The sequence below is a fragment of the Dermacentor variabilis genome, chromosome 1, assembly GCF_050947875.1.
Source record: "Dermacentor variabilis isolate Ectoservices chromosome 1, ASM5094787v1, whole genome shotgun sequence".
NCBI classification, from domain to species: Eukaryota; Metazoa; Arthropoda; class Arachnida; order Ixodida; family Ixodidae; genus Dermacentor; species Dermacentor variabilis.
The window spans coordinates 208,213,940-208,240,997 of NC_134568.1; the positions used below are offsets into that span (position 1 = coordinate 208,213,940).

General features: G+C 42.0%; 1 protein-coding gene across 1 annotated transcript in view; it reads left to right on the forward strand.

The window, feature by feature from the left end:
- Positions 1-1,100: 1,100 nt before the first annotated feature.
- The window catches only part of LOC142591748 (protein disulfide-isomerase TMX3-like), a 56,535-nt gene continuing 30,577 nt past the window's right edge, over positions 1,101-27,058 (forward strand). Inside the window, exons 1-9 of the mRNA XM_075703953.1 lie at positions 1,101-1,201; positions 1,294-1,351; positions 1,592-1,631; positions 1,721-1,884; positions 6,219-6,299; positions 8,475-8,592; positions 11,864-12,017; positions 19,324-19,501; positions 25,460-25,513. Coding sequence (XP_075560068.1) covers positions 1,141-1,201; positions 1,294-1,351; positions 1,592-1,631; positions 1,721-1,884; positions 6,219-6,299; positions 8,475-8,592; positions 11,864-12,017; positions 19,324-19,501; positions 25,460-25,513 — 908 coding nt within the window. The 5' untranslated portion in view covers positions 1,101-1,140. The remainder of the gene's footprint in view (positions 1,202-1,293; positions 1,352-1,591; positions 1,632-1,720; positions 1,885-6,218; positions 6,300-8,474; positions 8,593-11,863; positions 12,018-19,323; positions 19,502-25,459; positions 25,514-27,058) is intronic.

The window sequence follows — 27,058 nt, forward strand, 5'->3', positions numbered from 1 at the left end:
CTCGGTGTCCGTTGAGCCGCTTTGCAACAGTGATAGGCCAATCTCTTTAGCGATTTGCACATTTGGGTGCAATATGTGGCCACTTACTTCAGAGCACGCTCGCGTGTGTTACGTCACTGTAAACGCAATAAAAGCTTGGGCAAAACGAGACACAAAACAGCAGATGCCTTCATAAGCGCATTATCTGGCTGTAAAAATATAAACAGAAAATATTTTATGATTACGCGTATTTTGGATTTGCTTTGCAAATAGCAACGTGGAAACGCAATGTTGTCCTGATCTCCGATTTGTGGAAGGAATGAGAGAAGTGCGGCTATTTTTAGCGGGAAAGAATTTTTGGAAAAAAAGTAATGTTACGTGTGTTATGAGAATGCGCGTTTTCATGCTGAATTTGTCGAAGCCAAATCTTGGAATGCGGGCCGCATGACGCTCTCCGTATGAAGAAACGAATCTTTATGACATGCACATAAAAAGTAAACCAATAAAAAGAAAATAAATAAAGCAGCCGCAACTATATTTGTATTCGTTTTGTTCTTGCACACTTAAAATGTCTGCAGCAACATCCGGCTCTGAATTTCACTTCAGCTTTCACCATAGCTCTGCAAATAGTATTTTATATGATATCTGGCTTGAGCGAGAAAGTTATGGTGCCTGTGGCAAAATGCTCCTTAGCTCCCTTTGCTGGCGCGTGTAGCCGGAGCGCTGCTATGATACCGTATCCTGTTGAATGATATGGTGTTATACTGGTAATTGGTGTGATGAAGACCTTTCCAAAGCGCTTACACAGCACTCATCGTCGTTGGGATGAATGTGAAAAACTTATTTCACACACTTGCTCGTAATTATGACAATGACACCGATTTCAGAACAAATGAAGATTATATTTGACCTTTCTTCCAAAACTAACGATAATATTAATTCATATTTTACTTCTGGCTTTCACGAAGGCGTCGATATTAGTGGGAAATACATTTGCTTGTGCATACGGCTGAAAGAAAATTCAATTCTTGGCGCCTCTTTCTTTATACTCGTAGTGCCATCTGACGAGCACTTCCTGAACTCATAGGGAAGTAGCGAAATATAACGCACGGCATGCTGACGGTTTCAATGGCCGCTGTGCGGTGAAGGCGACGTTCGTTTATGGTGCTTAATGTAACGATAGTAATGTATCATTCTCAATTACTCGTGTCGCTAATAATTGGTAAGCGAGTTACGATTACATAGTACAATATTAGTGTGCTAATTTTGTACAACAGTGACAAGTAAATGTTTGTAAATCATCTATCCTCATAGGTGTGCTGCTATGTGTGCGGGTTGCCTATGCGAGCAAAGTTTTGGAATTGAGTGACAGGTAGTGCGCCTCTTTTTTCCTCTTGAATGTTGTTCTGGATGTTGGCGCGAAATGTAGCGGATGCATGAAATGCCGTTCGTGATACTCGCTCATCAGTTACTCTTACAAATCTGCTGTTCTCGCAAAGTGCTCGTATTTCTACATATTGAGTTCGTTTTTTCCTTGTTGGACGTTCGCCTTGAGGCGGCAAGGAAATAAAGAAACGCACTAATTACATTATGTTCGGTTTGTTTTTGTCAGGTTTCTCGACGTGCGGCACGAAGGGTCGTGGCTTGTCAAGGTAATTGTGTTTACGTTGGGGGAGTTGACCAATGTTTGTTTACTATTGACATGTGTGTTGTTAACGCCGACTTTCTTTTTACCGCGTAGTTTTATGCACCATGGTGTGGCCACTGCAAAATGCTGGAACCGATTTGGAGCCAGGTGGCTCAAAGCCTTGCAGATACGGACATTCGTGTCAGCCGCGTAGACTGTACGCGGTTTACCTCTGTGGCAATGGAGTACAGCGTCAAAGGTTTTCCCACAGTACTATTGTGAGTTCCTTACGTTATTGTCGCATTGTGGTAATAAAATCGTGTGACACGAGTTGAGGCCACCGTGAACCTGTCTGCATCTGATGTAAAACAAGCGGTCTTGGGGATCTGTATAGGATAGTTTTCGTTTGCTATTGGCATTTGCCTGGTATTTCAATCACGTATCTTGGAATTCGATCACAAGTAATTAGCATGCGCACGTGGTGTGAACTTGTCGTATTCGCCTATATTTAATGCCCTGACCCGTATGCATGTGTTTCTCACTTAGTGCTCTCGATATGGTCTCATGACTGAGACCATATTGTTATCCAGACCTCTTATCCAGACCAGTTATGACTGACTGACTGGCAGGAAGTACTGTTCACCTAATTGAAACTTTTAAAGCAGTCATGGCGTTGCCGGCTCTTCCCACGCGGGCGAGTGTTGCATGTACAGCGCGAGTACAGTGCACTGGACGTGATAGGCGTTTTCGTTTAGTTGTGAACCGAGTTTTATGGCTCGTTTTGCTCTTGCTTCTTTCCGGCAACATTGAGCTCAACCCTGGGCCTTTTGATAAAGGCGAAATGGATTTCTTGAAGAAACTACAGGATAGTATTATGAATAAGTTAGAAAACATTGATGCCAGGATAACTAGTCATGATGCCAAAATGGCTGAAATGGACAGCAAGCTTGACAAAACCCAAGACCAGATAGGAAACGTTATGAAGCTAGTACAACAACAAGCAACTGTAATTAGGGATCTAAGTCATCAAGCATAGAATTCTGCAAAAGAAAAATGTAGACCTCGAAAACAGAAGCCGTATATCGAACCTCGTGTTTTACGGGATAGATGACAATGATCGGTCCGAAACGTGGGAACAATCTGAAGCCTTGGTTAAGGGTATCTGCGCTACAAATTTGGGAATCGAACTGCAGTTGGTTCAAAGGGCACATCGGGTTGGTCGCTTTTATGAACGAAAAAAAAGACCTATAATTGTAAATTTTTCATCCGATAAAGAAAAAATGGCCGTTTTGAAGAATGCAAGCAAGTTCAAGGGCTCCTCTTACAGTGTAGAACAGGACTTTTCATTTGAAACTCGAGCAGTGCGAAAGAAACTATGGGAATACGGCAAAGTAAAGAAGGCGGATAAGAAAAACCACGTTAAGTTGAAGGACGATAAACTGATCATAAATGGCAGAGCGTTTACATGGGACGATGAGAAGGAAGAAGTTATTGCCCTGTCAAAACGGTGACACACAAATGATATTTGCTCTATTTATCGTGATTTAGTTATTGCGGTGGTAAATTGCCGTAGCATAGTCAGCAAGATAGATGAGTTTGCCGGATTGGTTGAGTCATTAAAGGCAGATATAGTGTTTGGTACTGAATCCTGGCTAAACCCATCCATTACTGATAGCGAGGTGTTCCCCTGCAACTATACTGCTTATCGCAACGACAGACTGGGTCATGGCGGTGGTGTTTTTATATTAGTTCATTCGTCCCTTTCGTCTTTGATGTTGAACATCGGTCATGACTCGGTCGAGTCGGTTTGGTGCACAGTTACACTGGCTAATAATCTTTCTTTTGTCACTGGAGCGTTTTATCGATCACCAAGCATGGATTTCAGTGTTTTGGAAATGCTGTACGTACAATATCGTTTCGGAGGTATCTGGCCAAATAATACTGCTTGCGGGTGATTTTAACTTGCCCGACCTAAATTGGGAAAACGGTATATGCGAGTTAATGAATGCAAACCGTACTAATCTAGAAATGAGGAACCTGGTTGATAGCTTTGGCTTTTTTCAGTATGTCCTCGAACCCACACGAATTAATAGTACCCTAGATCTTCTCCTTTGTAATTCGCCAAATTTAGTTGGTACTGTTGATATCATTCCAGGTATCAGTGATCATCGGGTTGTGGTTGCAGAGATCAAAACGAAAGTACAGCGCATAAAAAAGTGCATCAGCAGAAGAGTTTTCTTCTTTGAAAAGGGCGATTATTCATCAATTTCTGATAAACTTCTTGATTTTCTTCCTGTTTTTGAATGCTTTGCGGAGGAACATGAAGTAGAATTTTTATGGAGCACATTTAAACAAAAGCTGTTTGACCTTACAGAGAAGTTCGTACCAAGTATTGAATCGGCTAGACTCCAAAAGCGTAAAAAACCATGGATCACCTTTCGTGTATTGAGGTTAATTAAAAAACGAAGGCATGTGTTTCAAAGATATAAAAGAACAAAAACACACGCGTGTTTTAAAAGGTTGCAAGAATTAACACGCGAATACAAAGACCTGTCAAAAAGCAAAAGAACACTATCTTAAATGATTAAATGACAAAATAAAAACAAATCCTAAACCGTTCTGGCAATATTTGAAGGGATGTGGGTCTGATCCTGTTGGAATAAATGAAATTATTTACAATGAACGCATTCTTTCTGACGATGCAGAAAAAGTGACATGCCTAAACGGATATTTCCAATCAGTCTTTCTTTCTCAATGTGCATGCAGCCCAAAATCATCCAATAGCAACGTTCCTCTTATGAAACCAATCGAACTCAGTGTTAGCGGCATTGAATCTCTGCTAAAGAACCTTGATGAAAGTAAGGCTATCAGTCCTGACGGTATCTCTCAGAGAATTTTAAAACAGTGTTCTCACGCCATCTCGCTTTACCTTTATTTAATATTTCACAAGTACTGGTCAGATCCCACAGGACTGGAAAATTGCAAATGTAGTTCCTATTCACAAAGCGGGCTCTAAAAAAGAAGTTACTAATTATAGGCCTATCTTACTTACTTCGATTTCGTGCAAGATCATGGAACACATAATATATAAGGCTATCATGGAACATCTAACGGACAACACATTGCTTACAAACAGACAACACGGATTTCGCAAGGGGTTTTCATGTGCGACACAACTGATTGAATTTTATGATGACCTGGCGTCTGTAGTTGATATGGGTGGACAAATAGACTGCATATTTCTGGACTACTGCAAAGCATTTGATACTGTTTGCCATTCTTTACTACTTCATAAACTTCGAATGTTAAGTATAGATTCTAGTGTTTTTAGCTGGATAAAAAACTATTTGTCAAATCGCCGTCAACGTGTGGTCCTAAATGGTACTAATTCAGATTATCTTGAGGTAACATCAGGCGTCCCGCAAGGATCTGTTCTGGGGCCTCTTCTTTTTCTTATATATATTAATGGTATTAACTTAGGTATTGACTAACATGCGGCTCTTCGCAGATGACTGTATTGTGTATAGAAAAATCGATAATGAAGATGATGTTCTCAAACTGCAGGCCGACCTAGATCGTATTTGCGAATGGTGCTCAAAGTGGAAAATGAATTTGAATACCGGAAAGTGTGTCCATGTGCGGTTTACTAAGAAGAAAAAAGTAATCGATGCCAGCTATAGTCTAATGAATAATATATGAAGTAATAAATCCAAGACTAAATATTCGGGCGTGATGCTGTCGGGTGACTGCTCTTGGCGGGCACACGTGGGCTATGTAGTTGGCAAAGCGGCAGTTGCTTTGAATTACATTCAAATAAATTTAAAATGCGCAAATTCTAACCTTAGAAGCATGGCGTACCTAACTTGTATACGACCTATTTTGGAATATGCTTGTACCCTATGGGACCCGTCACAGATATGTCTTATAAACAAACTAGAAAAAATACAAAATAGAGCAGCCAGGTTTGTCTCGGGTAGGTACGGGAGGAAGTACAGTTGCACAGCAATGAAAAGAGAGCTCAACTGGGAGTCCCTGTCGTCTCGTCGAAAGAAGCTGCGGCTAAAGCTTCTGTATGAAATCTATCACAACGAAACTGGAATTGATAGGGAAATGTACATAAAACCACCAAACTATATATCGGCACGCACTGACCGCCAGTGCAAAATTAGAGAATACCGGGCTAGGATGGGCCTGTATGCCAATTTTTTTTGTAATAACTATCACGCAGTGGAATAGACTGTCATGTGAACAGGTGTGCAGTGAGAATCAAGATGTATTCTTTTCATGCTTGTAACCCCCCTGCTGTAACGCTTTCGGGCTAAGTGGGGATATGTCTGAATAAAGAATAAAGTATAAAGACATGCTGACGAGCTGATTCCTATGGTGACATTTTCTGCAGGCTAAAATGCGGCTTTCTTGATATTTGTTAAGGACATGTGATTTAAGAATGCAGCAGTTGTGTAATTACAGCAGTTCTTTTTGTTTGAATACCATATCTTTTGATAAGTATTTTGATTTCATGCATTTTACATTTAACTCTTCAAAATGGCCCAATTATTTTTATATATGTACTGGGCTTTGTGGTGCCTTTTTTCAATCGTATTCTTTTCAGTATCAAAGGGGACAAGACCGTTGAATACAAGGGAGATCGAAACAGGGAGGAACTTGCAGAGTTTGGACGTAGAATGGACGGGTCAGTGTTTTTTCTTCTCTTGGTTGTTTATTACTTGATGTCATATACTAATGACCAATTAGTGCTTAACTGTAGAAATTGTCATTTTCAATTCCTGTGCTACCATTCAGGATGTCATTTCTTTTCTAGTAGATTAGCTTAAGAGCTTTTGTTAGTTTACTGATCTAACGTGTTACAGATGATGAAGTGATGAATAAAACAACTTAGATATTTAATAAATTATGACATTTTCTGGCATTGACATTGTTCATGGCAGTGTGCCATGGTTTTACTAGAGCAGTGAAGTCAAATAGAATGGAGGCTCTTTTTTTCCTTCATTGGATCACATTTTCTGAAATAATTGAACTTTCAACTCAAGCTTGAAAGACTCACACCATGTGTGAAGCTTATTATGTGTAGCCATATTTTTAATGTGGCATGTATAAAGATGAGCGTCTCTTCTGTGAAAGATTTTCTGCTGCTTCTCTGCTGTGGCATCATTCTTTCAGTTCTAACGTAATCCCCCCTCCCCCCATTCCCCCATCAAAGTGTTTGTCTGCGCTATTTAAATAAATTACTGAGATGCTTAATCAGTGCTGTCACTGGCTCTAAGAAAAAGAGGAGGAAGAGCTGCAGTTACCTGCTTTGTATTAACATATTGTGTACAATACGTAAAAGTTTGACCACCATAGCATGTTTCTTCAGTGACTCTCTGATTATTAAAAATAGGGTATTCAAGGTGGCACGTTGTAGTTGCAGAATTGAAATTGCCTTCAAAACAGGACCTTTTGCTAGAAACTCTGATCCGTGCACCAGTTTAGAGAAATACACACTCAAAATGTGCAGCAAAATGCATTGCTGTTCCAGTTAATATATTTCTGCAGTATAGAAAAGTGTTCACTGGAACAGCATTACATTTCACGGCACATTTTGAGCTCATATTTCTGAAAGCTGATGCTAGGCACAAATGTATGCCTTGACTGCTGGCTGCCTTCAATTCTGGAATTAGAGCACGTCGCCTAAAGTCATTAAGATGTTATTGGTGAAATTTTGTTATAATCATAGTGGCAATTATTCTACTAATTTTGACGTCTGCCGCTACAGTGAAGCTTGGTCACTAAAGTTCTATCTTGAATCTTCAATGTTTAATATTAGACACGGCCACCACAGAAACCTGTGGTATAGCATACACTGAGAATTCCTGCTCATTTCAAGCTATCGCCTTGGTTTTCCAGTGCATACTTTAGGCATGTGATCCGATTGGAGGTTCAAATGGTTTCAAAGTAACAAAACTAAATTTTGTTAACACCGCTTCGAAAAATACACTTCCTAGAAAACTGTCACTGCCTTGAATTTGTAAATTATTGCTCTGGCATGACACTTGAATGTTACTTTGTAGGAACTTTAGTGTCACGCTTCTGGGTGGGCTACACAAAGTGGATGGACACGAGACAATACATACAAATAAACAGTCAAAACTTATATTGCAAAAAAATAATCCAAATAATGGCAAGAAATATGACAGAACAGCAAACAAACCGTTAACAGAAAACAAAACATCCAATGTCTAATATGACAGAACAGCAGGACAGAGCGTATTAAGAAACAGTGCGAGAATTGAGCGGTGGGCTCACAGTTTAAATGTCCATCTCCGATGCGATGTGGCTATGTCGGTTGGCCAGTGCAGTTTGGCGCTGTGGCTCCTGTGGACGGTAGAGGATTGGTTGATCATAATTATTGTTGGCAGTGGCAGCAGCGACCGGTGCCTGGCCTCACACAAAGTCGCGGGCAGGCTTCGCTCCTGCAGGTCTCTCAGTGCCCGTATGATTCGAAGTCGGACATGTCTCTCCTCCAACTGCCATCCTCGGACCCACCATCGTCCAACACCCGGATGGGGTGCAGTGTTTCCTTCTTTCGCATATTTCTCCACCAGACACCCTGTGCCAAAGCACCTGTATTTTGGTCTGTCTTTCGAGGTTTGGCTGCTGCTTTGCGAGGCAGTATTCGGTGTCCTGCAGGGAAGTAACCCAGTCACTTCACTCTACAAGATTTCATTGTGAAAGATGTGCAGCTTGCCAGCTTTGTACATATGATGCATAGGTGAAGCTTGTAACTTAGCATTAAGAGTATTATACTGGAAAATATTTCTCTTGTTCCACTACAAGTTAATTCTTGTTTGATTGCCTTGCTGATCAGACCACCAATTCATGACTTGACGGCATGCGATGACTTCAAGGTAATGCGGGACCGGCACAAAGTCTTCTTTATCTACACTGATGGAGAAAAAGGAAAAGGTGACTCCAACACGCTAAAGGTATGTCACTGTTTGTGAATACTATATAAATTGAACTTAGTCAGAGAAGCCTTTACTAAAGTTGAAAGCGAAATAATATCTGTTCCTCGTTGTATGTTTTTATGATAAGTAGTAACTGCCAGTTGTCTTGGACAAGCCTACAGGATTTGTGCTTATGTGTTTTCAATCTGTTCTTAAAATTAGTTGCAAATGTGAGGTTTAAAATTTAGGTGATAAGGTTGAGAAAAAAGAAACCTTGCATGTTTGAGTTACACAAGTGCATGTTTGAATTACCTAACTCTTTGAATGCTGGGGATTTCGGGCATTTCTGCCTGCTGTGGGCTTTTCTCAACTTGAATCAAATTCAATTTCTGTAGAAGTAACGCGTTAACAGGTGGTAAATTGAAATAGTATTTATTGAACATACATTGGTGAACATGTCATAAAATTTCTTTATCCTAATAATAAAAAACAATTTATGATTATGGTAATAACCTTAAGGAGCATAATTAGTTTATTAGGAAGGAAGCATTGAATGTGGATTATTTTATGAACAGAATCCTGCAACTCGGAGGGCACAAGGACTTCTTGAATTTAGACTTGAATTTAGACTCCACTAAAAAAAACGCACAGGCTTCATGTGTAGGTCTGCCTTGTTGGAATTTTAGAGAGTTGTGCCATTCGATAAGCAGCTACTCATGTTACTCATAAAGAATCATAGCTTTTTCATGGCACACAAAAAGTGTCACGAAATATTACTTTTAGTGAACTTCTCTACAGATGTTGTGACCATGTCATGATCGTGAATTATCTCTGGGAAAGGAAGGGAGTGTATGGAAATTGTTGCATGGCTAAACTTGGCCATGGCTAAGGCAGTGCACAAGCTGTGTCCTCAAGTGCCTCGTGCCCCCTATATCTGCAAGTTAATTGTGTAATTCTTGTATTTCATTTCATTCTGTGCTTGCCACATTTGTATTCACTACTCATTACCTGCACTTTGCTTACTCCTATATGTACCACTTTTTGTGAGCTTCATAAAGGAGATGCCCCTGGTTTTTAACCTTGGGACTTCCTAAAGCAATGAAATGCATGTCGCAGTTGTCTCGCGGAAATGTAATAAATTTAAATTCTATATGAAACAGTAAAATCATGGCACCTTTAATCGTGTTCTTGTTATTCTTATTTTTTGGCCCTTCAATTTAATTTTCAATTTTAGCATTCAGGCTTGATTCGATAGCTCAGTGGATCAGGTGTTCTGCGGTTGAGTGCGAGATTGTGTTAGATTCCCAGCTGTTTTAGCCTTAGTCAGATTTTTGTAGAACAACAATGCTAGAATGCTTGTGTACAACAATTTCCGGGCATATTAAAGAACCCCCAGGTAGTGACAATTAGTCTCGAGTCCTTTGTGTGGCATTCCTCAAAGCCCCAAGAGTAGATTTATTACATTGAAATAAATCAGTACCAGTATTCAGTATCGTTTATTTTACCGTTACCATTTATTCAAGTGTAGTTGGCAGATTGCAACAAGAAAAGCAAAGGGCAGGATAATATTTTGGAAACCTTTTTTTTTTTCATCACAGGATACTGTCATTATATTTTCTAGCAGTCTTCTTTTTTTCATGTTAAAATGGTTTTGCTCTAAATTGGCTTAGAGAGGAATGTGGATGTATGCACTTCAAATCTGGCAGTGAGGCTTGTTTATATCTTTGGCTATCTATATATTCACTTGCAATGTTTATACTTTTGCATCATGATAAGGAAATTTACAGAAGAATAAAAATGGGTTGGAGTGCACGTGGCAGACATTACCAGCTCCTGACTGGAAGCTTACCATTATTAAAAAGGAAGCTGTACAATCAGTGCGTTATACAAGTGCTAACATATGGGGCAGGAACTTGGAGATTGACAAAGAAGCTTGAGAGCAAGTTAAAGACTGTGCAAAGAGCTATGGAACAAACAATGTTAGGCATAACGTTAAGAGACAGAGAGTGGTGTCGATCAGAGAGCAAATGTGGATAGCCGACATTCTAATTGATATTAAGAGAAAAAAATGGAACTGGACAGGCATGTAATGCTTAGGTTAGATAACCGGTAGGCCATTAGGGTTTCAGAAGGGGTGGCAAGAGAAGGGAAGCGCAGTTGGGGACGGCAGATGAGTAAGGGGGGTGATGAAATTAAGAAATTTGCAGGTGCTAGGTGGAGTCTGTTGGCATACGACAGGGGTAATTGGAGATTGCAGGCAGAAGCCTTCGCCCTGCAGTCGACATAAAATAGGCTGATTGTGATGATATTGTACAACTTTACTTCGTGTTCCTTTGCAGGTGCTGTCAGGCTTTATCAATAGGAAGCATACAAACTTGCTTGGCCGTCAGTCACGAAATTTAGTGCTGTTTGACAAATTATTTCAAAATTTCAGCATTAAAGGAAATTGCAAGAAAGCGAGCTCACGAAAAACATTACATTTGCACTTAATTTGAACACTGTGTGGGAATTGAGCTGCCAAGACACACATGACATGTTGCTTATTGCACCATAAACGTCAACAGCCTAGCGATTGCTGTGTTGATGGCATAACATATTAATAAAATTTTGACAATGCCATTTTCTTTGTTGACGTATGTCGAGCAGCTGACATGCTTATGGTAGGTGCAGTGTTGTGCTTCATGTAGATCCTGAAGTACAGTGTTTCGAAAATGGATTTTGATAATATTTTTGTTATTCAAGCGATTTTGTACAGTGCAGAGAAAGGAAAATAAATACTGAAGTTGATTAAGATTACCAGAGCAAAATATTTTATTTCCAGAAATGTTATCAGTGAATTGCTCTGGGTTATTTCTGTAAAGTATTACGCATGAAGCTTGAAATCAAAGGTCTCTATATCCCAGAATGTCCTGTATTTCCCGAGTTTTGCCCTCACAATGCTAGGGAACTAGCATGATTGCTGCGACTTCCCAATTTTCTTTAATAGAATCCCTATTAATGATGACGGTAATGTGTGTGAGAAATGACACTGTCATCTTCACATTTTAGAGCATCCACTTTGCTGAATTTTCATGTTTAAATATAATTTAAAATATTGTGCTGGGATGCAATGACATGAATGTGGGTGGCAAGGTTCTGTGACTTGCCCTGCTCTTCATATTTTGCCAGTGTTGAATCTGAGGAATATTTTATGTTGAGAGTACATATCCAGTAGTATGGGGGCATATGTAGTATAGGCTTGATACAGCATTATTATGTGTGTTGTAGGGTTGAAGGGAACTTCTGAGTGAGTTTCTTCATTGCACTTCAGGAAAATTTTACAAAAATGGCAGAAGAGTTCCAGCCAGTGAACTACTTTTTCACAGTACCGTCTTCGTGTATTAGTCAGCTGGGGGAAAATATGACTCCACCAGCAACACCTGCTGTTTATGTGGTCAAGGACAACACTGGCTTTCTATATGATGGTGAGTGCAGAGCAACGGATTGTGTCAGCCGAATGTGCAATATTTGTCAGAAGCTTTGAAGCCATGCTGCAAAAAGTGGTGGTCCAACTGCGCTATTATTGCCATTTTGCTACAATTCTACTTTCTTGTGCCTGGTTGAACCCATTCAAGTGTCATTTACGCCAACTGCACCAAAGTGTAGTATTGTCGTCTGCTTACGCGGCAGTGGAATGTTTTCAGTAAAGGTGTGTAAATGTTCATATATATACAAGTTAAATGGTGAACATTTGAATAATTATGTTCGCGAAACAATTATCTGCTATATCATTTTTCAAATCAGTCGGCTCTCGTTACAACAGACCCTAATAATCCAACAAAAAAACGTCCGTTTTATCCGAAGTCTGTAATATCCAAAACGCCTCTTTCCGAAACTTTGGTCGCGATGTCTGACAACGTTATTGCAAAGAGTGAGTGATGAACATCCAAAGTAAAAAACAAACAACAAAAATGTCGCAGTTTCGCCCGAAAGACTAAGCATCGATTGCAATAGCAAATTAGTAGACATCTGTGCGAAGTAAGAATAGTAGTTTTACCTCGCTCAATGACCGCGAAAAGTCGCTGTCATAACGTTAGTGAGGAAGCATGGTAGCAGCAGTGAGTGAATTAACGTAGCTTTGTGCTATCTCTCGCTTCAACGCAAACTAAACGTTGATAACAGAGCGCATACGAAGCTACCGGTGCTGGGCGTACCTTGTCCACATCGCAGATCACCTTTAATATGCGGCCCCCGTGTGGGCGAGCAATTTGTCCACATCGCAGATCGCTTTCAAGATGCGGCGACCGCGCAACCGCTCCATAAACAGCAGCCGCTGGAGTAGAACCCCAGTCTCCCTTGCCTCCCCCAGTGCCTCGCACGCAAAAAAAGATGGCGCGTTTCTGCCCCGCCTCCCTCTCTCAGGCGTGTGGTATTGAACCACGATCTTGGCCGACCTTTGCAAGTCAGTTGTCAGCCCGTGTTTTCGCGGCAAAAGTATGTTCTATGCGACCAGTTTTTTTTTAAATTGCCTTTTGTTTCATCTGCTGTAGACGATAGTTCGTTGTAGTGCGGTCCGTTAAAAGCGAATTTCATTGCATTAATAAAGTAGGTCGAACAAACAAAGGTTGAAAAATGGTCCGCTACAGTATATCCAAAAGTCTTTTGTATGTGGGTCCGTTGTAATGAGCTTAGACTGTATTCATTGTAACTTCTTCAGTGAAACAATGTTCATCTAGATTGACAACAGAGATTTAAACAAAGCAAAGCAGTTTGTATATAAAACACGCGATAGCATGTCTGAAGATAGGGCCGATACGCCATCGGAAGGCACGTAGGTTGTATACAATATTCGTGTTCATGCATACAGTTTGGAACTTTGTGTCAACATGCAGTCTTAAGCATACAAACTTCTCTGTGTGGTTGCAATAGTTGCCGGCTGGTTGCCTGTGGACCTGAACGGCGCTTCAAGCGCTGTCAAAAACCTGTGTGCGGGATCTCGGAACTGATCACAAATTCACCACTTGTGCAACATATAAGCGGCACGCTGTCTGTGACGGCTTGTGGACCATTTCACATTGGCCTACAAAAAATTTTTGTCACTGGCACACTGCCTTGGCTGTTAGACCTAATTGGTACTGTTTCGTTGGGTCACTCGGGTGGCAGCGATCAAAGTTGCTGTTTGCGAATAGACTAGTCAATTCAGCATCAGAAGCCGCATGAAAATCGGAAAGCTGACAATCGCCTCGTAATGAAAGCGAGTTTACGGCATAGTATGAATGTTGTTCATAGCCATATTGCCATCTTTGCAATGCACCGTATAGCGGCATCTCGGTCTCTTGTAGCTTCGAGCATCTTTATTGGCTGCAATACACATTTTGTGTATTGTGGTAAGGCATATCAAAGCATCTGTCATTTGGAATGCACAGAAGACATTTGCTGTCACATTTTGTCTTATGCCTGATGGCTCAAATTTGTCTAACACAGTTCTAATTTTTATCTGTCTTATGCCTGGCCGCATAGCATTGTTCTTGCTAGCCTACAAAATTTTATGTAATTGCTTACAAAAGTTTCTTCTCTACGAAAATGGGCAAACTAGCTTAATTGGCAGCTGCCAACTGTTGGCCTTGCGTGTTACCTTACTGTTGAGCAGCATTTACTGAGTGTGCTGTAATAACAAGCTACGGCTAATGGCGACATTAATACTACTGTACTGCTCCACGTTTTTCAAAAAGTTCAATTTTTCTGCTCCAAAAGGCTATTGTGGCTGCTCCTAAACTGCTCCAGAGGTGTTTCTTTCGTGCCTCAAAAATTGCTCCAAATCCTAAACTGGCTGGACCACCACTGTGTAAATTACCATATCTTTCTCTGGCCTTTGTTGCAGTGCATCTGTAGCACTATAGCACACATGGTATTCTGGAGATTGAGAGTGAGCAGCTGTGCCCTTCTGTAGTGATACGTATAAGTTCTACAGGTGCCCTATCAAAGGCCCAGAAACATGCAGTGACTCCAAGTTCTTTAAAAATGCTGCATATGGGGTCCTAATCAAAAAAGCATTAAGGAATGCATCTCTATGTAGTGGACTGTTATGTGATTGCCGTTTATGTTGGTCCATGATACATATGGTTCTTTAAGGTGTGGTAACTAGGTGCACCACTGGAAGCGATGCTAGAAGATCTTTAACTGTTTTCGCTATTGATTGGTTGTAAAATGTATGACTGGTAGTTTCATTGTTTTGAAAGCAATGTGGGAATGGGACAAGGATGAAGCTCAAGCTTCAACACCTTGTGTGTGCTTACTTTTTATGCCTTGAGCTTCTTCCTCATTCTTTTCTTGCACTGATTTGATGATGTTTCTCAGTACTTCAGGGAAGAGAGATTTGTGGCTGAATTTTTAGTGCTCAGGAGAGAAGCTAGAGAGCAATAGGAATTGACATGTCTGTTACAAATTACATATTAATTGTGTGTGCATTTTATGCTGTTTTGGTCTGTCATTTATTCTTTAGGGCCATGAGTTTCATCTGTATACTGGTCTTAGTCTGTATGAAGTTCTGGCTCTGAAGTCCCAGGGGTTGTCACTCTTAAAGAGTGCAATCTGCAGGGTGAAACCAATGCATCTTAATTGCAGTATTATTGCAACTGTCAGACTAACATTTCTGTGTCCGTTAATAAAGGAATTCCTTATGATTAATTAAATGTTACTCCATTTTTAGTGCCATGTTGGTGCAAGCAAGCTTTAAACGGGTCCTGAACCACCCCTTGGGCTTTGTGAAAAAACATAGTCTGCAGATAGCCTACACTGTATGAACTTCTCTGCCAAGTTTTGCAGTTGTGTATGGCATGCGCAGCTAACAAGCGGAGTGCAAAGTCACCTTTTTCTCAAACGCTTTTTCGTCAGCAGAAGCCTGCTCCTCACCCTTTCTGGATGCTTTATTTCGTAATATAGCAGATTCCCATACATGGCTGCTATTGGCCAATAGCTGACGTCAATCAAGAAGGGTGTTTGCATCAGTGCGTTTCTTCCTACTGTAACTGTGTATAGCGATGAAATTTAATAAACAGGCTGAAGTAAGTGAAAATCTGCTTTCAAAGTTCGATAAGAATTACGTACTTCCATTAGAAGCCGACTATCGTCTTCTCACGCTCAGCCTCGACCGACTGTGTAGGAATTAAACTTGGGCCACCCAGTTTATTGATGTTGTAGCCATGGGGTCTCGCTAATCTTGACTGCTTTTGAATGCTCAACTAGCCTCGAACTATGGGAAACTTAAGGTCAGACCACATGCATATTGCCAGCGCGCACTGACTCCTGGCTATTCCTGGTTATACACTTTGGCAGGCTTATTGTTAGGACTTAAAAATGCGCCAGTTGGATGTGCCTACTATCTTTCGGTCAAGCTGGTGAAGGACAAAGCTGGTTCACACCACGTAGAATGGCCAGATCAGTATATGAGCGCCAGCACACACTCAGGCCCCGTTGTTCACAAAGCAAACACTGCTGCTACAGTTGGGTGTAGTTGCGATCTGCTACGTAGCGTAGATACTGTGATCGCCGCGGGGTGCCGCAACGAGTCCACTGGTTAAGCGCACTGTGGCTCGCTGAGGTCAACCATGCTTGGCTTATGTTTGGTGTGTCGTAGGCATCAAAATCAATTGGAAGTAGTGGCATCTACGTTAACATCCATAATCAAACTTGAACTGATCGCCATGGTGACCGTCATTAGGCGGAGCGTTGCGGGCATGCCCTGCTCCACCATAGCCTTTGCAGTGCAAAGCATTGAAGGAGGAGTAGAAGCACCGCGAAGGATTTGTCTGATTGCCAATTCAGCATAACTCCATTTATACTGAATGCGTTGAAGCACTTTTTTGTGGCAAAGTATTTCTGAAATTGCCTATTTCAACTTCAGATGCATTTCTCCAGTTCGATCAAAAGTGGTTCGGGCCCATTTAAGATCATCATTGAAAACATGACACCCAATTCTCAACTGTATCTTTGTTTTGGTTGTTCTTTTCTGCAAAGAATGCCTGGCGAGTTTTTAAAAATAGATTCAGACAGCAGGCTTGCTTGCTATATCAGCTCTGTTCTCAAAAGTGTGGTTAAAGAAGAAAGCCGGTTATTGATTTCTTCAAGCAGAACTACAGAAGTGGGAGTGTGTTAGTTATATTGGTGACTGCTGTAGTACTTGTATAAGCCATTGCTTTAATGTGAAGCTGTATATATCGCGAGATGGTTTTTAACAGCTTGTCTGTCATGGCGCCTTTGTCATTATTCTGAAGAATGCCATTTAAGGCTTAATGGGATTGAAACAGCCTCCACCGTCATCGGTGCCTTCTTGTTTTGGCAAGGATGCCTGGCTGCATAAAGAGTTTAAAACATTCATTTGGGCTTGTTTTGAGAGCAGTGCTATTGTGGCATGCAAGTTTGTTGTCTGGTGGTTTTTGTTGTTAGATTAAAAAAAGAAAGAGCTACATGAATGGTAGCATTATGTAAACTGTTAAAGTTAATTTGACGGTTTTAGTGATATACTTACTTTCCTGCACAATCATGTACTTCTAAATTTATATTTAAAAGTCAGGAAATTAATTTCTTGCTAGAAAATAATTGGGAAGGATGCAGAAAATGCCTTGCATAATGTGACTCAAAATCACTGCATTGGTTTAAGATGATGAGCAAAACGTGAACAAGGTGAATGCAGGAGCCGCGATGTACGCTTTCCTCGCCACAGTGTATATAGGTGGCATTCTTCTAAAGGGGAGAGGGTGTGAGGCGGGAGGGTGCGGAAACGAGGGAAGGTGTGTTAGCGTGTCGAATTGAGAGTAGCACAAGGTCAAAGCCAGGGCCACCCCTCACCCCCCACCCGGTCTTTCAACCCACATGTGTTAGCCGGCGTGTCAAGGGCGTCCGACACGCCGGCTGAAAAAGGGGGGGGGGGATGGAAAGGAAAAAAAAAAGAAAAGAAAAAAGAAGTCGGGGGGGGGGGATACGCCGAGCAATCCAACTAAGTGTTGTTGCCTATAGCTTGAAGTGTAGCATAGTGAATAGATTCTAAAGCTCCCTTTGAAACGTTTATGCCTATTGGTTGCAATGTCTTGAACTTATGGATAAGGTATGATTCTCTGTATTTTCTTTCTCGTTCAGAACGGAAATTTGACTGTAAGATGTAGAGTTTAAGTTCATCGAAGTTATGACCTGGTTGGTTGAAATGCTCGGCGACGGCTTTGGGAAGCTTTTTAGCTGTGCCGCGCGGTGTCCGTTTAATATGACGTTCATTGATTGCCCTGTTTCCCTGATATATTGTTTCTTACAGAAGGAACATTCAAACATACAAATCACATCCGAACTTGTACAAGTGAAGCTAGATTTGACTTCATGTGTATAACTATTGCGGTGCTTTTAATTTTAATGTCGCTTTGAAGGTGCCTGCAGGTTTTGCACCTAGGGCGACAACATGCTTTTATTACGGGGGAATGCTGTTGGCTGACTTTTGCGTGTACTAACATGTCTTTAAAGTTCCTGTTTCGGCGATAGGTAACCTGTTTACGTTTTTTTAAACCCGTTTATGATAGTAACCCGTAACACGTTTTGCTCATCGTCTTGAATTTCCATCTCCCGCATTCCCCGTCTTTGCATTGGTTTAATTAACTCTTTCCCTGCCATGGGGAAAATAGGTGTTTTTTGTAGGTTATGCCATATTATTTTTTTCTGAAGGAACTACTGTACTTAATATTTTATGTAATACATAAACAAAAGTCATATTGAATGCACTTTTCACACATGCAAGTTTTTTTAATGAGGTATATGTCATAAAAAAGATATAAATTATCAAAATCAAGATTCTGGAATAAAATTGAACAAAGTTTGTAAAGAGACGCTTGTATCTGCAAAGAAAAAATGTAACAAAAATTATGATATATACAATATGTATTGCCGTCTAATAGGCACTATCTCCAAAAAAAAAATAAAAAATCAGTGTTTTTCATTGAACAGGTGTTCCACTACAAAAAATTAAGTGCAAGCACTGCATTTTTGCGTGCCAGGCTGCGGCCACCAATGTTTCGGGCTGGCTTGCGTTGTTGTCGCTCTGAGTCTAATGCTAATGAAAAGGTAGCATCCTCAGACTCACTGCTGCTCAATCCATGGATAAAATTAGCCGCAAACACAATGGAATTGCGAGATCTGCGATCTTCCGAAGCACGCGCGCCGCTCCCGGAGGCGGCCATTTTTGCTTTCTGCTTTGACGATCGCCAAACTTTAGAGTGCATTGAAAAATTAATGCCTTGTAGGGAAAAAGTGAACTGCTTAGAAAACAAAAATATAGTTCTCCTTCACATTCGATAGCGCAGTGTGTCCGTGAGTGGCGCAGAAAGCCTCAAAATTGGCATTTCAAACCATAGTTAGCGGGCTAACAATGCCGAATGGGCGCGGTACTGAAAGAGTTAACCCACATAGCTTGCACCAGTTTCTTAAATGGCTCAACTCTTGTTTTGTGCAACTCTGACCTCCGTAGAGGCTGCCTTTATTCTTGGAAGTGTTGCTTTTCCCCATATTTGCACTATGCAGTAACTTTTGCAGGCATTTGTAATTACGCGTGCCATTCTGTAGGAACGAAAAATTTCGATGTAATGTGTATTCATACATATTTATTATGGAAACTTGCTATGTTACAGTAAACCCAATTGTGGGTGACATTTTCTTTTATTGAAATTATGTCATTGCAGTTACGCAGTGTGATTATTCCCTGTTCCTTTTGTCATGTAAATGACTTGTAGGTAATAACATTTTTTTCTTTTACAGAAAACAGTGCTTTAGAACAAAACATGACATTTCTTGACTGGATGAATAGAGAAAGGTTTCCAACATTCCAAAAAATAACTTATGGCAATTTTCACCAAATACTGAAGACAGGAAAAAAGATAGTGACTGCAGTTCTGGAGGAGAACCAGATTGGGAAAGTTACCATGCGTATGCAAGAGTAAGTGGCTTTAACTTATTCCCTTACTTTGACTAGACTGAGCGAGGATAAAACCTGTCCAGTGCAGTCCACTTATAACCATATCGAGAAAAACGAAAAATACGACCTTTGTAACCGATGATCGCTATAGCTGGACTGCCGTAAAAGAAAAGCTTCTGAAAGTAGGTTTGTAGCTCCGAACCCGAATTCACCACTTCCACTAAAGAATAGATGTAGAAACCAGGCTGTGAAAAACAAAACTTTATTTCCAGCACCAAAGATAGTGTCAAGCAATAGTCTCTCTATATTGAAGTACAGTCAAACCCATTTATAACAATATTCAAGTGCCACGAAAATTCCATCATTATAACCAATAATTGTTATAACCAGGTTGCGTGAAAAAGTCAAAATAGGGGGATGGCAGAGCTGATGTGAGGAAACTATAATAGCAGGGAGGTCAGTGCCCCTCCCCAGCACCTTCCTCCATCCAGCTGCTGATTGTGTTCACTCGTTTAACTGCTTCCTGGGAGCTCCGATCGCGTGTAACAAGCCCCGGCTGTCGGTGTTGAATAATGGCACTGCTATAACAACTGCAAGGAGGGGACACGGATGGCACGCGATATGTGAGCACCGCCGAGGCATCACCATGGTGGCCCCAAAAGGTGCCTCTTAAAACTTGCCAGAAGGCTGCCACAGCAGCCTGTCAGCTTGAGAAAACCAGAAGGAACGCTGAGGCGAGATCGTCACAAGCATCTTGCCATGCACTTCTCATTGGCTTGCACGAGAAAATCCTATGTCCATCAGCCTTTGCATGCTTTATGTGAAGCTTGCCTACATCCTCCAAGGCATCCAGGTGCTCCGCCTAGTGCAGTGGAAAGTTCCTTGCAAAGACGAAGCCCCGGAGGGACTGAATCATCTGCCGGGCCTTCTGCGAGGACAACGTTAAGGCAGCCTGCTCTACCACGTCATCGCTGCCGTCTTCGCTGTCGCTATCTGATGCAAGCACGTTCACGAAGATCGCGTCATCGGTTAGAAGCACTTAGTTTCCAAATCAATAGCCGTGCACTTTCTTTTCACCGGCAACATCGCGCATTGCCGATGATTAGCGGGCGGATCAGCCATCTTCCATTTCGGCGGCGAGTCAAACCAACTGTTGGTCAAACGAGGCTGAGAAATCGCATGGCCAGGAACGATTTCGACGCAACCAACAAAGATGAATGCGAGCAATTAAGCTGTTTGCGGAACTGTGCTGAACGAGGAGCCAGCGAGCAACATTCGAGCAACCTGCGAGCAGGGCAGTTGACGCGATCTATTCGTGTTTCGGAGGGTGGGACGGCTTATAGCTATGGCCGCAGCCCATTCGTGTTCGGAGGGGTGGAAGGGCAATGGGAGAGAGGCGCACGGCGGCTGTTGGAGCAGCGGCCTATCTTGCAGCAGCTCAAATTTTTTTCTTATTTTTTTTTCAAGGGTTTCGCATTTCACTACCTTTGGGCTCGGACAACAGATTTTATCGTTATAACTTGTAATGCTGCATCGGGGCATTGTAGTAAGCCGGTTATTTCACCATGAAACACATACAAAAGTTGACGGCACAGCAGCTTCTCATTGTTATAACCAATATATTGTTAAAACTGGTATCGCTCTAAGTGGGTTCGACTGTAGTCTGAAATCTGCACTTACTTTCGCGGCAGTTTCAGCTTCACAACTGCGGTGTGCATCGCTTCCAGCTGCTGCGTGCACACTTACGATAATCCTTTAGAATGCATAAAATCAGTTAACGAGTTGAGCGACGACAGTGTGCTTTGTGTGGCATCGAGATCGGGGTCAAAGAGCCACTGTCAATCTTGTTGTCACTGTTGCTGCTGCTGTCGCCACCGTCGTACAATGTTGCCGTCTGTCGTGACAGCACATTTTCGGCGATCGCCTCGTTAGTGATCTCATCGCAGAACGAGGCAGCACTATCTCCAGTCAAAAACACCTCCATCAACACACCACCTGTGTCACCAGTACCGTTGGCTCACAGAGCTCAGTTATGTCTGCGGCTTCCATTGTGTTGGTCTCGCTATCAGGCAAGTGTGTTTGGGGGGTGGGGGTGTTTCTCCTGGCACATAAAGCCCGCCTTATTGAAGCAGTTTGGTATGGTGGACTGCTTCAGTTCATACCACGCACCATAGACGAAGCACTCGGCCTTCAAAAGACTGATCTTCATGTTAGGGGACCTGTGTACATGGCCTGACGTGCCAGGAGCTGAGTGGTCATTGACCAAGATTATCCACTCTATTATGCACCGCCAATACAAAGCTTTAAAATTGGCTATCACGCCGGTGTCCAACAGCTACAGGCGTGCCGTCATATTGGGAGGCACAAACATCAACTCCACAGATGTTAGCTTCGGGCTAACGCTGTGTGCACTACATTTGTCGATTCGCAACACTACTTTTCTCCCTTGGCTTTCAATTATGCTGTCTAACTCGACTAGCCATTCCTTGAACAGGTCACAGGTCATCCACGCCTTCTTATTGCTACGATAGCAGACCAGGATGTGCTGATTCTTGAAACATGTTGGTTCTTTGATCTCCTGATCACAAAAGGCTTAAGGTGACTGCTCCTGTCAGTGGTAACACACAGCAACACAGTCACACTAAGTTTCGAGTGCTTCCTGCCGGGGCATGGATCTACTTTAATAGTGTGTGTCTTCAACAGCAACATTTGAAGAAAAAAAAGAGCAGTTTTGTCACATTTGTCTATGTCTTCTGTTGTGGAGCTTGCCAGCACGCCAGGCAGCTTTGTCAGTAGCCACTGCTGCTTCGCCCATGTAGCCAGAGACACTCTTCCCCTGCTATGTTGTTATAAATGATGCCGTGCCAATCTTTAAACTGCTGGATCCTGCATTCTCAAGGTTTAAAATTTGGCCGTCCCAGAAGAAAAGTGAAGTTTTTTGCGTTGGCAACAAGTATTGGCCCACTGATAGGCACATTATGCACGCGGGTTGTGATACAGCTGGTAAAGCAACTCTTCGACATTGCGTAGAAAGGTTCCCCAACCATTTCCTGCTGATCGCCATGACCACTAATAGTTCCTGCCTTCACAATCTTGGTGCTCCCGGTTTTCAGGATGGTTGATATCGTCAACTGAGTGAGCTCATATTTCTTCACGAGGGCACTCAGCTTGAAGCTGCGTTGAGAGTCCTGCTAAATTTGCATCTTCGTGTCAAGCGACACAGCTTTGCTCTTTGTCGGTGCCATCTTCAAGCTGAGCTGCAGTGATGTTCTGTACCTTGCAGAAGAATTCCCATTCCTATACACCAAAATTCTTTATTTGTGACAATTTTCCCTGCATTGTTCCAAAACTGTCCCTCTAAGTGTCCCTGCACATACACACACACAGGTTAAGTGCAACATAGGTTAGTAAGGTCTTGGCAACTGTAGGTAAAGACATGTTTAGGAACATTATATGGTTTATTTTACATCTCAGTTGGACAGCAATATATTGAGATCTCAAATTTCTAATGTACAACTTTGTAATGTCATTGCTCGACATATCTTCCGTATAATCGGAGCTAAAGCATCAAACCAACTAGCACTGCTGGCTCGCAGCATTTTAGCGATTCTGACTAGGTCACGTTATTGAATACTAATGTAGCAAACTGCAGTCCCCATTTTGCACCCAACAGTACATCACCTTTTCAAGAACAAAGGTTATTAGAGATTTAAGCTAGCCGACTCGAAGTTTGGCCTGTGTACTTAAAAGGGTTTGCTGTGGGTTGGCAAAGTGATGGCTTGCTCAATGGCACAATTCTGATATTTACTTTATCAATCTTAAGATTTCCTGCAATGTCTTAAAGATTCCCTTTATCTCTTTCATCCAAAATTGTGGCCCAAAATTTCCACCAAAAAGGAAAATTCCCTGCACGGAACATCACTAATGGGCTGTCCGCTGCTTCGGTGGCTTCAACTGTGAAGCTACTTTCAGGCTTGCTGAGAAAGAGACTGAGTGGGGGGACGGGCACCACTGCACTGCTTTGCTTTACCCCCCCCTCTTCTCTCTCCCTCACTCTTTTGGTGCCATTGTGAGTGACGTGCAAAAACTTGAAGCAGCTGGTGCCATCTTGTGGTGTGCTGTGCCAACTCGTGATGCTCTCTCGTGCACAAGTGGTACGGGCAGAATGTGCTGCGCGGTAATGGTGGCAGATACGAACTCGCATAGGTACACTTACCACCCTTTCTGGGCATTGTTCGTTTCAGGGGAACTAAGCAACGCAAATGTCACCATTATTCTGCATGGAAAACGCCATCCAGATGGCATAATTTTAATTGTTATATCCGATATGTGGTGAATAACTTACATTTATACATACCATATTTATTCGGATCTAGGCCGATAGCTTTCTTCAAATAATTAGATACCAAACCTTATGGTCGACTTAGATTTGAGGATTTAAAAAAAACGCACCAGTTTATAATTGAAAATGATAAATATGGTGCATAGCTAGTGCCATCTAGAAAAGTCGGTATCGCAGCCGTTATTAACCCCCGCCAGTTGCCAACTGAAGTACACTAGCGGCATCGCTATTTTGACCTGTGTCGTATTGGCATGTGGCGTAGCCCATAGCGTGGCGTCGTCGTTATGGCACCAAACAGGCGATGCCACTGTAGTGCCACCATAGAGAAAGGGTTGTGCCGCTTTCAAACGAAGAGTTGTGCTAGCCGCAGAGGCATCGTCAAATGTTCAAGCCTGGCGGGACTTAAGCATCGATGAGAAAAGTGTCCGTGGTTGGAGGGGGTAACAGGGGACACTTCTTGCGCGTGCCGCAACAAGGAGATAAGTGATATGGAAAATAAGGGCGCGATAACAGAAAGGAGCTGTTCACTGAGATTGCAGTGTTTCGATGCGTCCGAGCCATGCTGCACTGTCTGCGCATGCATGGGCGCGCGGACGCGAGATTGCGCGCGTCCGCATGAGGGCGTGTGGTCGGGGCTATAGCGACGAGGCTAGCAGCGATGATAATGTGGAGTGAGCTTGGCGTGTTCATATTAAATAAATGCTGTTTTCATTTTTTGAACACTGTCCTCACTTTTTTGTTCGGCCTACATTCGCGGTAAGTTTTAAATTTTTTCTGGCTTCAGACATTCGGGGGTTCGGCTTAGAATAGGGGCCGGCCTAGACTTGAGTAAATACGGTATATGGCTTTTTTTTCCCCCCATAGACCTAATGCATATAATGACACACTTATGTCGATCCATCGCTATAACCAATATATCATTATATGTGGTATTGTTAGAAGTGGGCTGCACTGTATTATAATTATTGTCATGCTTAATGATTCACGGTATTGTAGTTTTTGCTTGTCTCATGAATGCTTTTCTGATATCACCTTAGTGTGTACTGTAGTGACCACTGTTGAATGCTTACTATGAACTTTTCTTTCTGCACAGTACAGGATGTCGCTTTTCCTAAACCTTTGTATTTTGTGACAGTGATTCCTCAAAGTGTTCTTGTGATAAACTGGAGGAAAATAAAAGTCACAACTTTTGATACTGCCTTGCCTATGCTGAGACTTCATTCAGAATCTCTTTCAGTTTTTTTTTCTGTTGTCATTTTTCATAGTGTATAGAGCCTGATTTGCTCGCAAAGAACAGGTACTTCACAGTGAATATAACAAAAAAGTAACCATGTGGTTGGGCATTGCATGTATTCCGTGTGGTGTCATACACTGACCATGGTGACTGTTAGATTACTAATGTCTAGGTATGATTTAGGCGAGTACATGGAGCTAGTAAAATGCATGATAAAGTGCTGGAACATCAAGCTGCAGTTTTTTTCAGAATTATCAAGATAGGGTCTTGCACCCAGCTGTCTTGCAGCAGGTGTGCATAGTATTTGGGCTGTCCTGTGCTTTTATGTAACTAGTGACATTGCAGCAAAGAAACATTGTTCTTGATCATACCCAATACATTTTCTATGTATCTTTTGTTTCAGATTCAAAGACATGCTCGAAGCAATTGCTTTGAATACACGGGAGTTATTCCATGAGTAAGTTATAATAGAGTGAAAAATATTTTAATTAGGGATGTGCAAATATTTGAAAGGTTCGAAAATTATCGAATATTATATTTTTATTATTCATATTCAATTCAAAAAATGCATATTCAAATCAAATCAAATATATTTCTGGCTGTGCAGGAGCAAACACAGTTTTTAGCATTTGTTTCTGTCTAATCTAAGAATATTGGGGTGATTTTTTCCTGAATTTTACGATGATCTCGTTCAGCCGGCAAAATTTTGCCTGTAAAGCACACTTAACCACTAAACAGCTCAACTATGCGGAAAGTCAGCCTCTCACTAGCAAGGGGCACGGGTTTGCGGACAGCGAGGGTGCACTTTGTTGTTGTAGTCTTTTTCTTGCAGTGCCACCCGCAATTCTGAACTTATTGCTTGACCACAAGTGCGATGAGTGACCACTGGCACAGGGTCAAATGCCTCGGATCTTATGGGCATTTGATGCGGTATAATAAGGCACAGGCTGGCGAGGACAGCTAGTGGGAATTACTTAATTTTCCATATTAACATGAGCCAAATACACAATTTTTTAGTATAACGGCTTACTGGTCTAGTTTTTTAACATTGACAGTGTAATTGTAGTTTTCCAAAATAAGAGTTTAACCCAACTTGTTAATAAATGCATGTTCATATCATTATTCGATATGATATTCAAAGCTAAGTACAGTTAAACCTCGATATAAAGAAGTCGGTAAAATTGGAATTTTCCTTCGTTATATAGAAATTTTGTTGTATTGGAATTCGACCCTTTGTACAAACAAGTACAGTCGCTGATCGATTTTTCTTACGTGGAAAGGGGCCACAGAATTTTCTGAATTATCGGGCAATTGAAGAAAGCAAATTTGAATGAGAAAACAATTCATTTTGATAAATTTGGGAGTCCGCAACGAATGATATGGTTTCATGCCATGTAACATCAACAATATTTTCACATCGGTGGTACGAATTAAGTGAATCCGGCCACACTTTCATGTGCACTCTGTCCCTGCGGCTGATAGTGTCACCTGTAGGTACGACGCTGTCAGGAAATTGCTGGCAGTGGGGAGTGAATGCTTCGTCTGCCTCTCGCCCCAACACATCACTGAAACTCGAAATTACGCAACCTCCAATACTAAATGCCTGGGAAGACATTTACATGGTGCCTCGCCATCTTGGCACGCCCACTGTTTGCACACGCGGCAGATTACCTCAAAAGCAGGGTACGCAGCTGCGTATGCGCTCAGCCGTACTTAGAGCCATGCGCAGCCATGGGACGCGTGCCAGAAACCGAGATGCACGCCAACATGCCCCCCACTCTGCCCCCTCACGCGCGCTTGATTGAGTACTGCGAGCTCGCTCCCCTCTCTCTCTCTTTCCCTTTGCTCACGTGTGAAGGTGTCGCTTGTAAAGCCACCATCTTTCTTGTCTCACACTCGCACACTTCCACTCACACCTAAAGCACACCGTGCATGGGGCGTGATAGGATCTTATCGCACTTGGACTTCATACGAAACATGATGCGGCTCTTGTCGCTGGTTG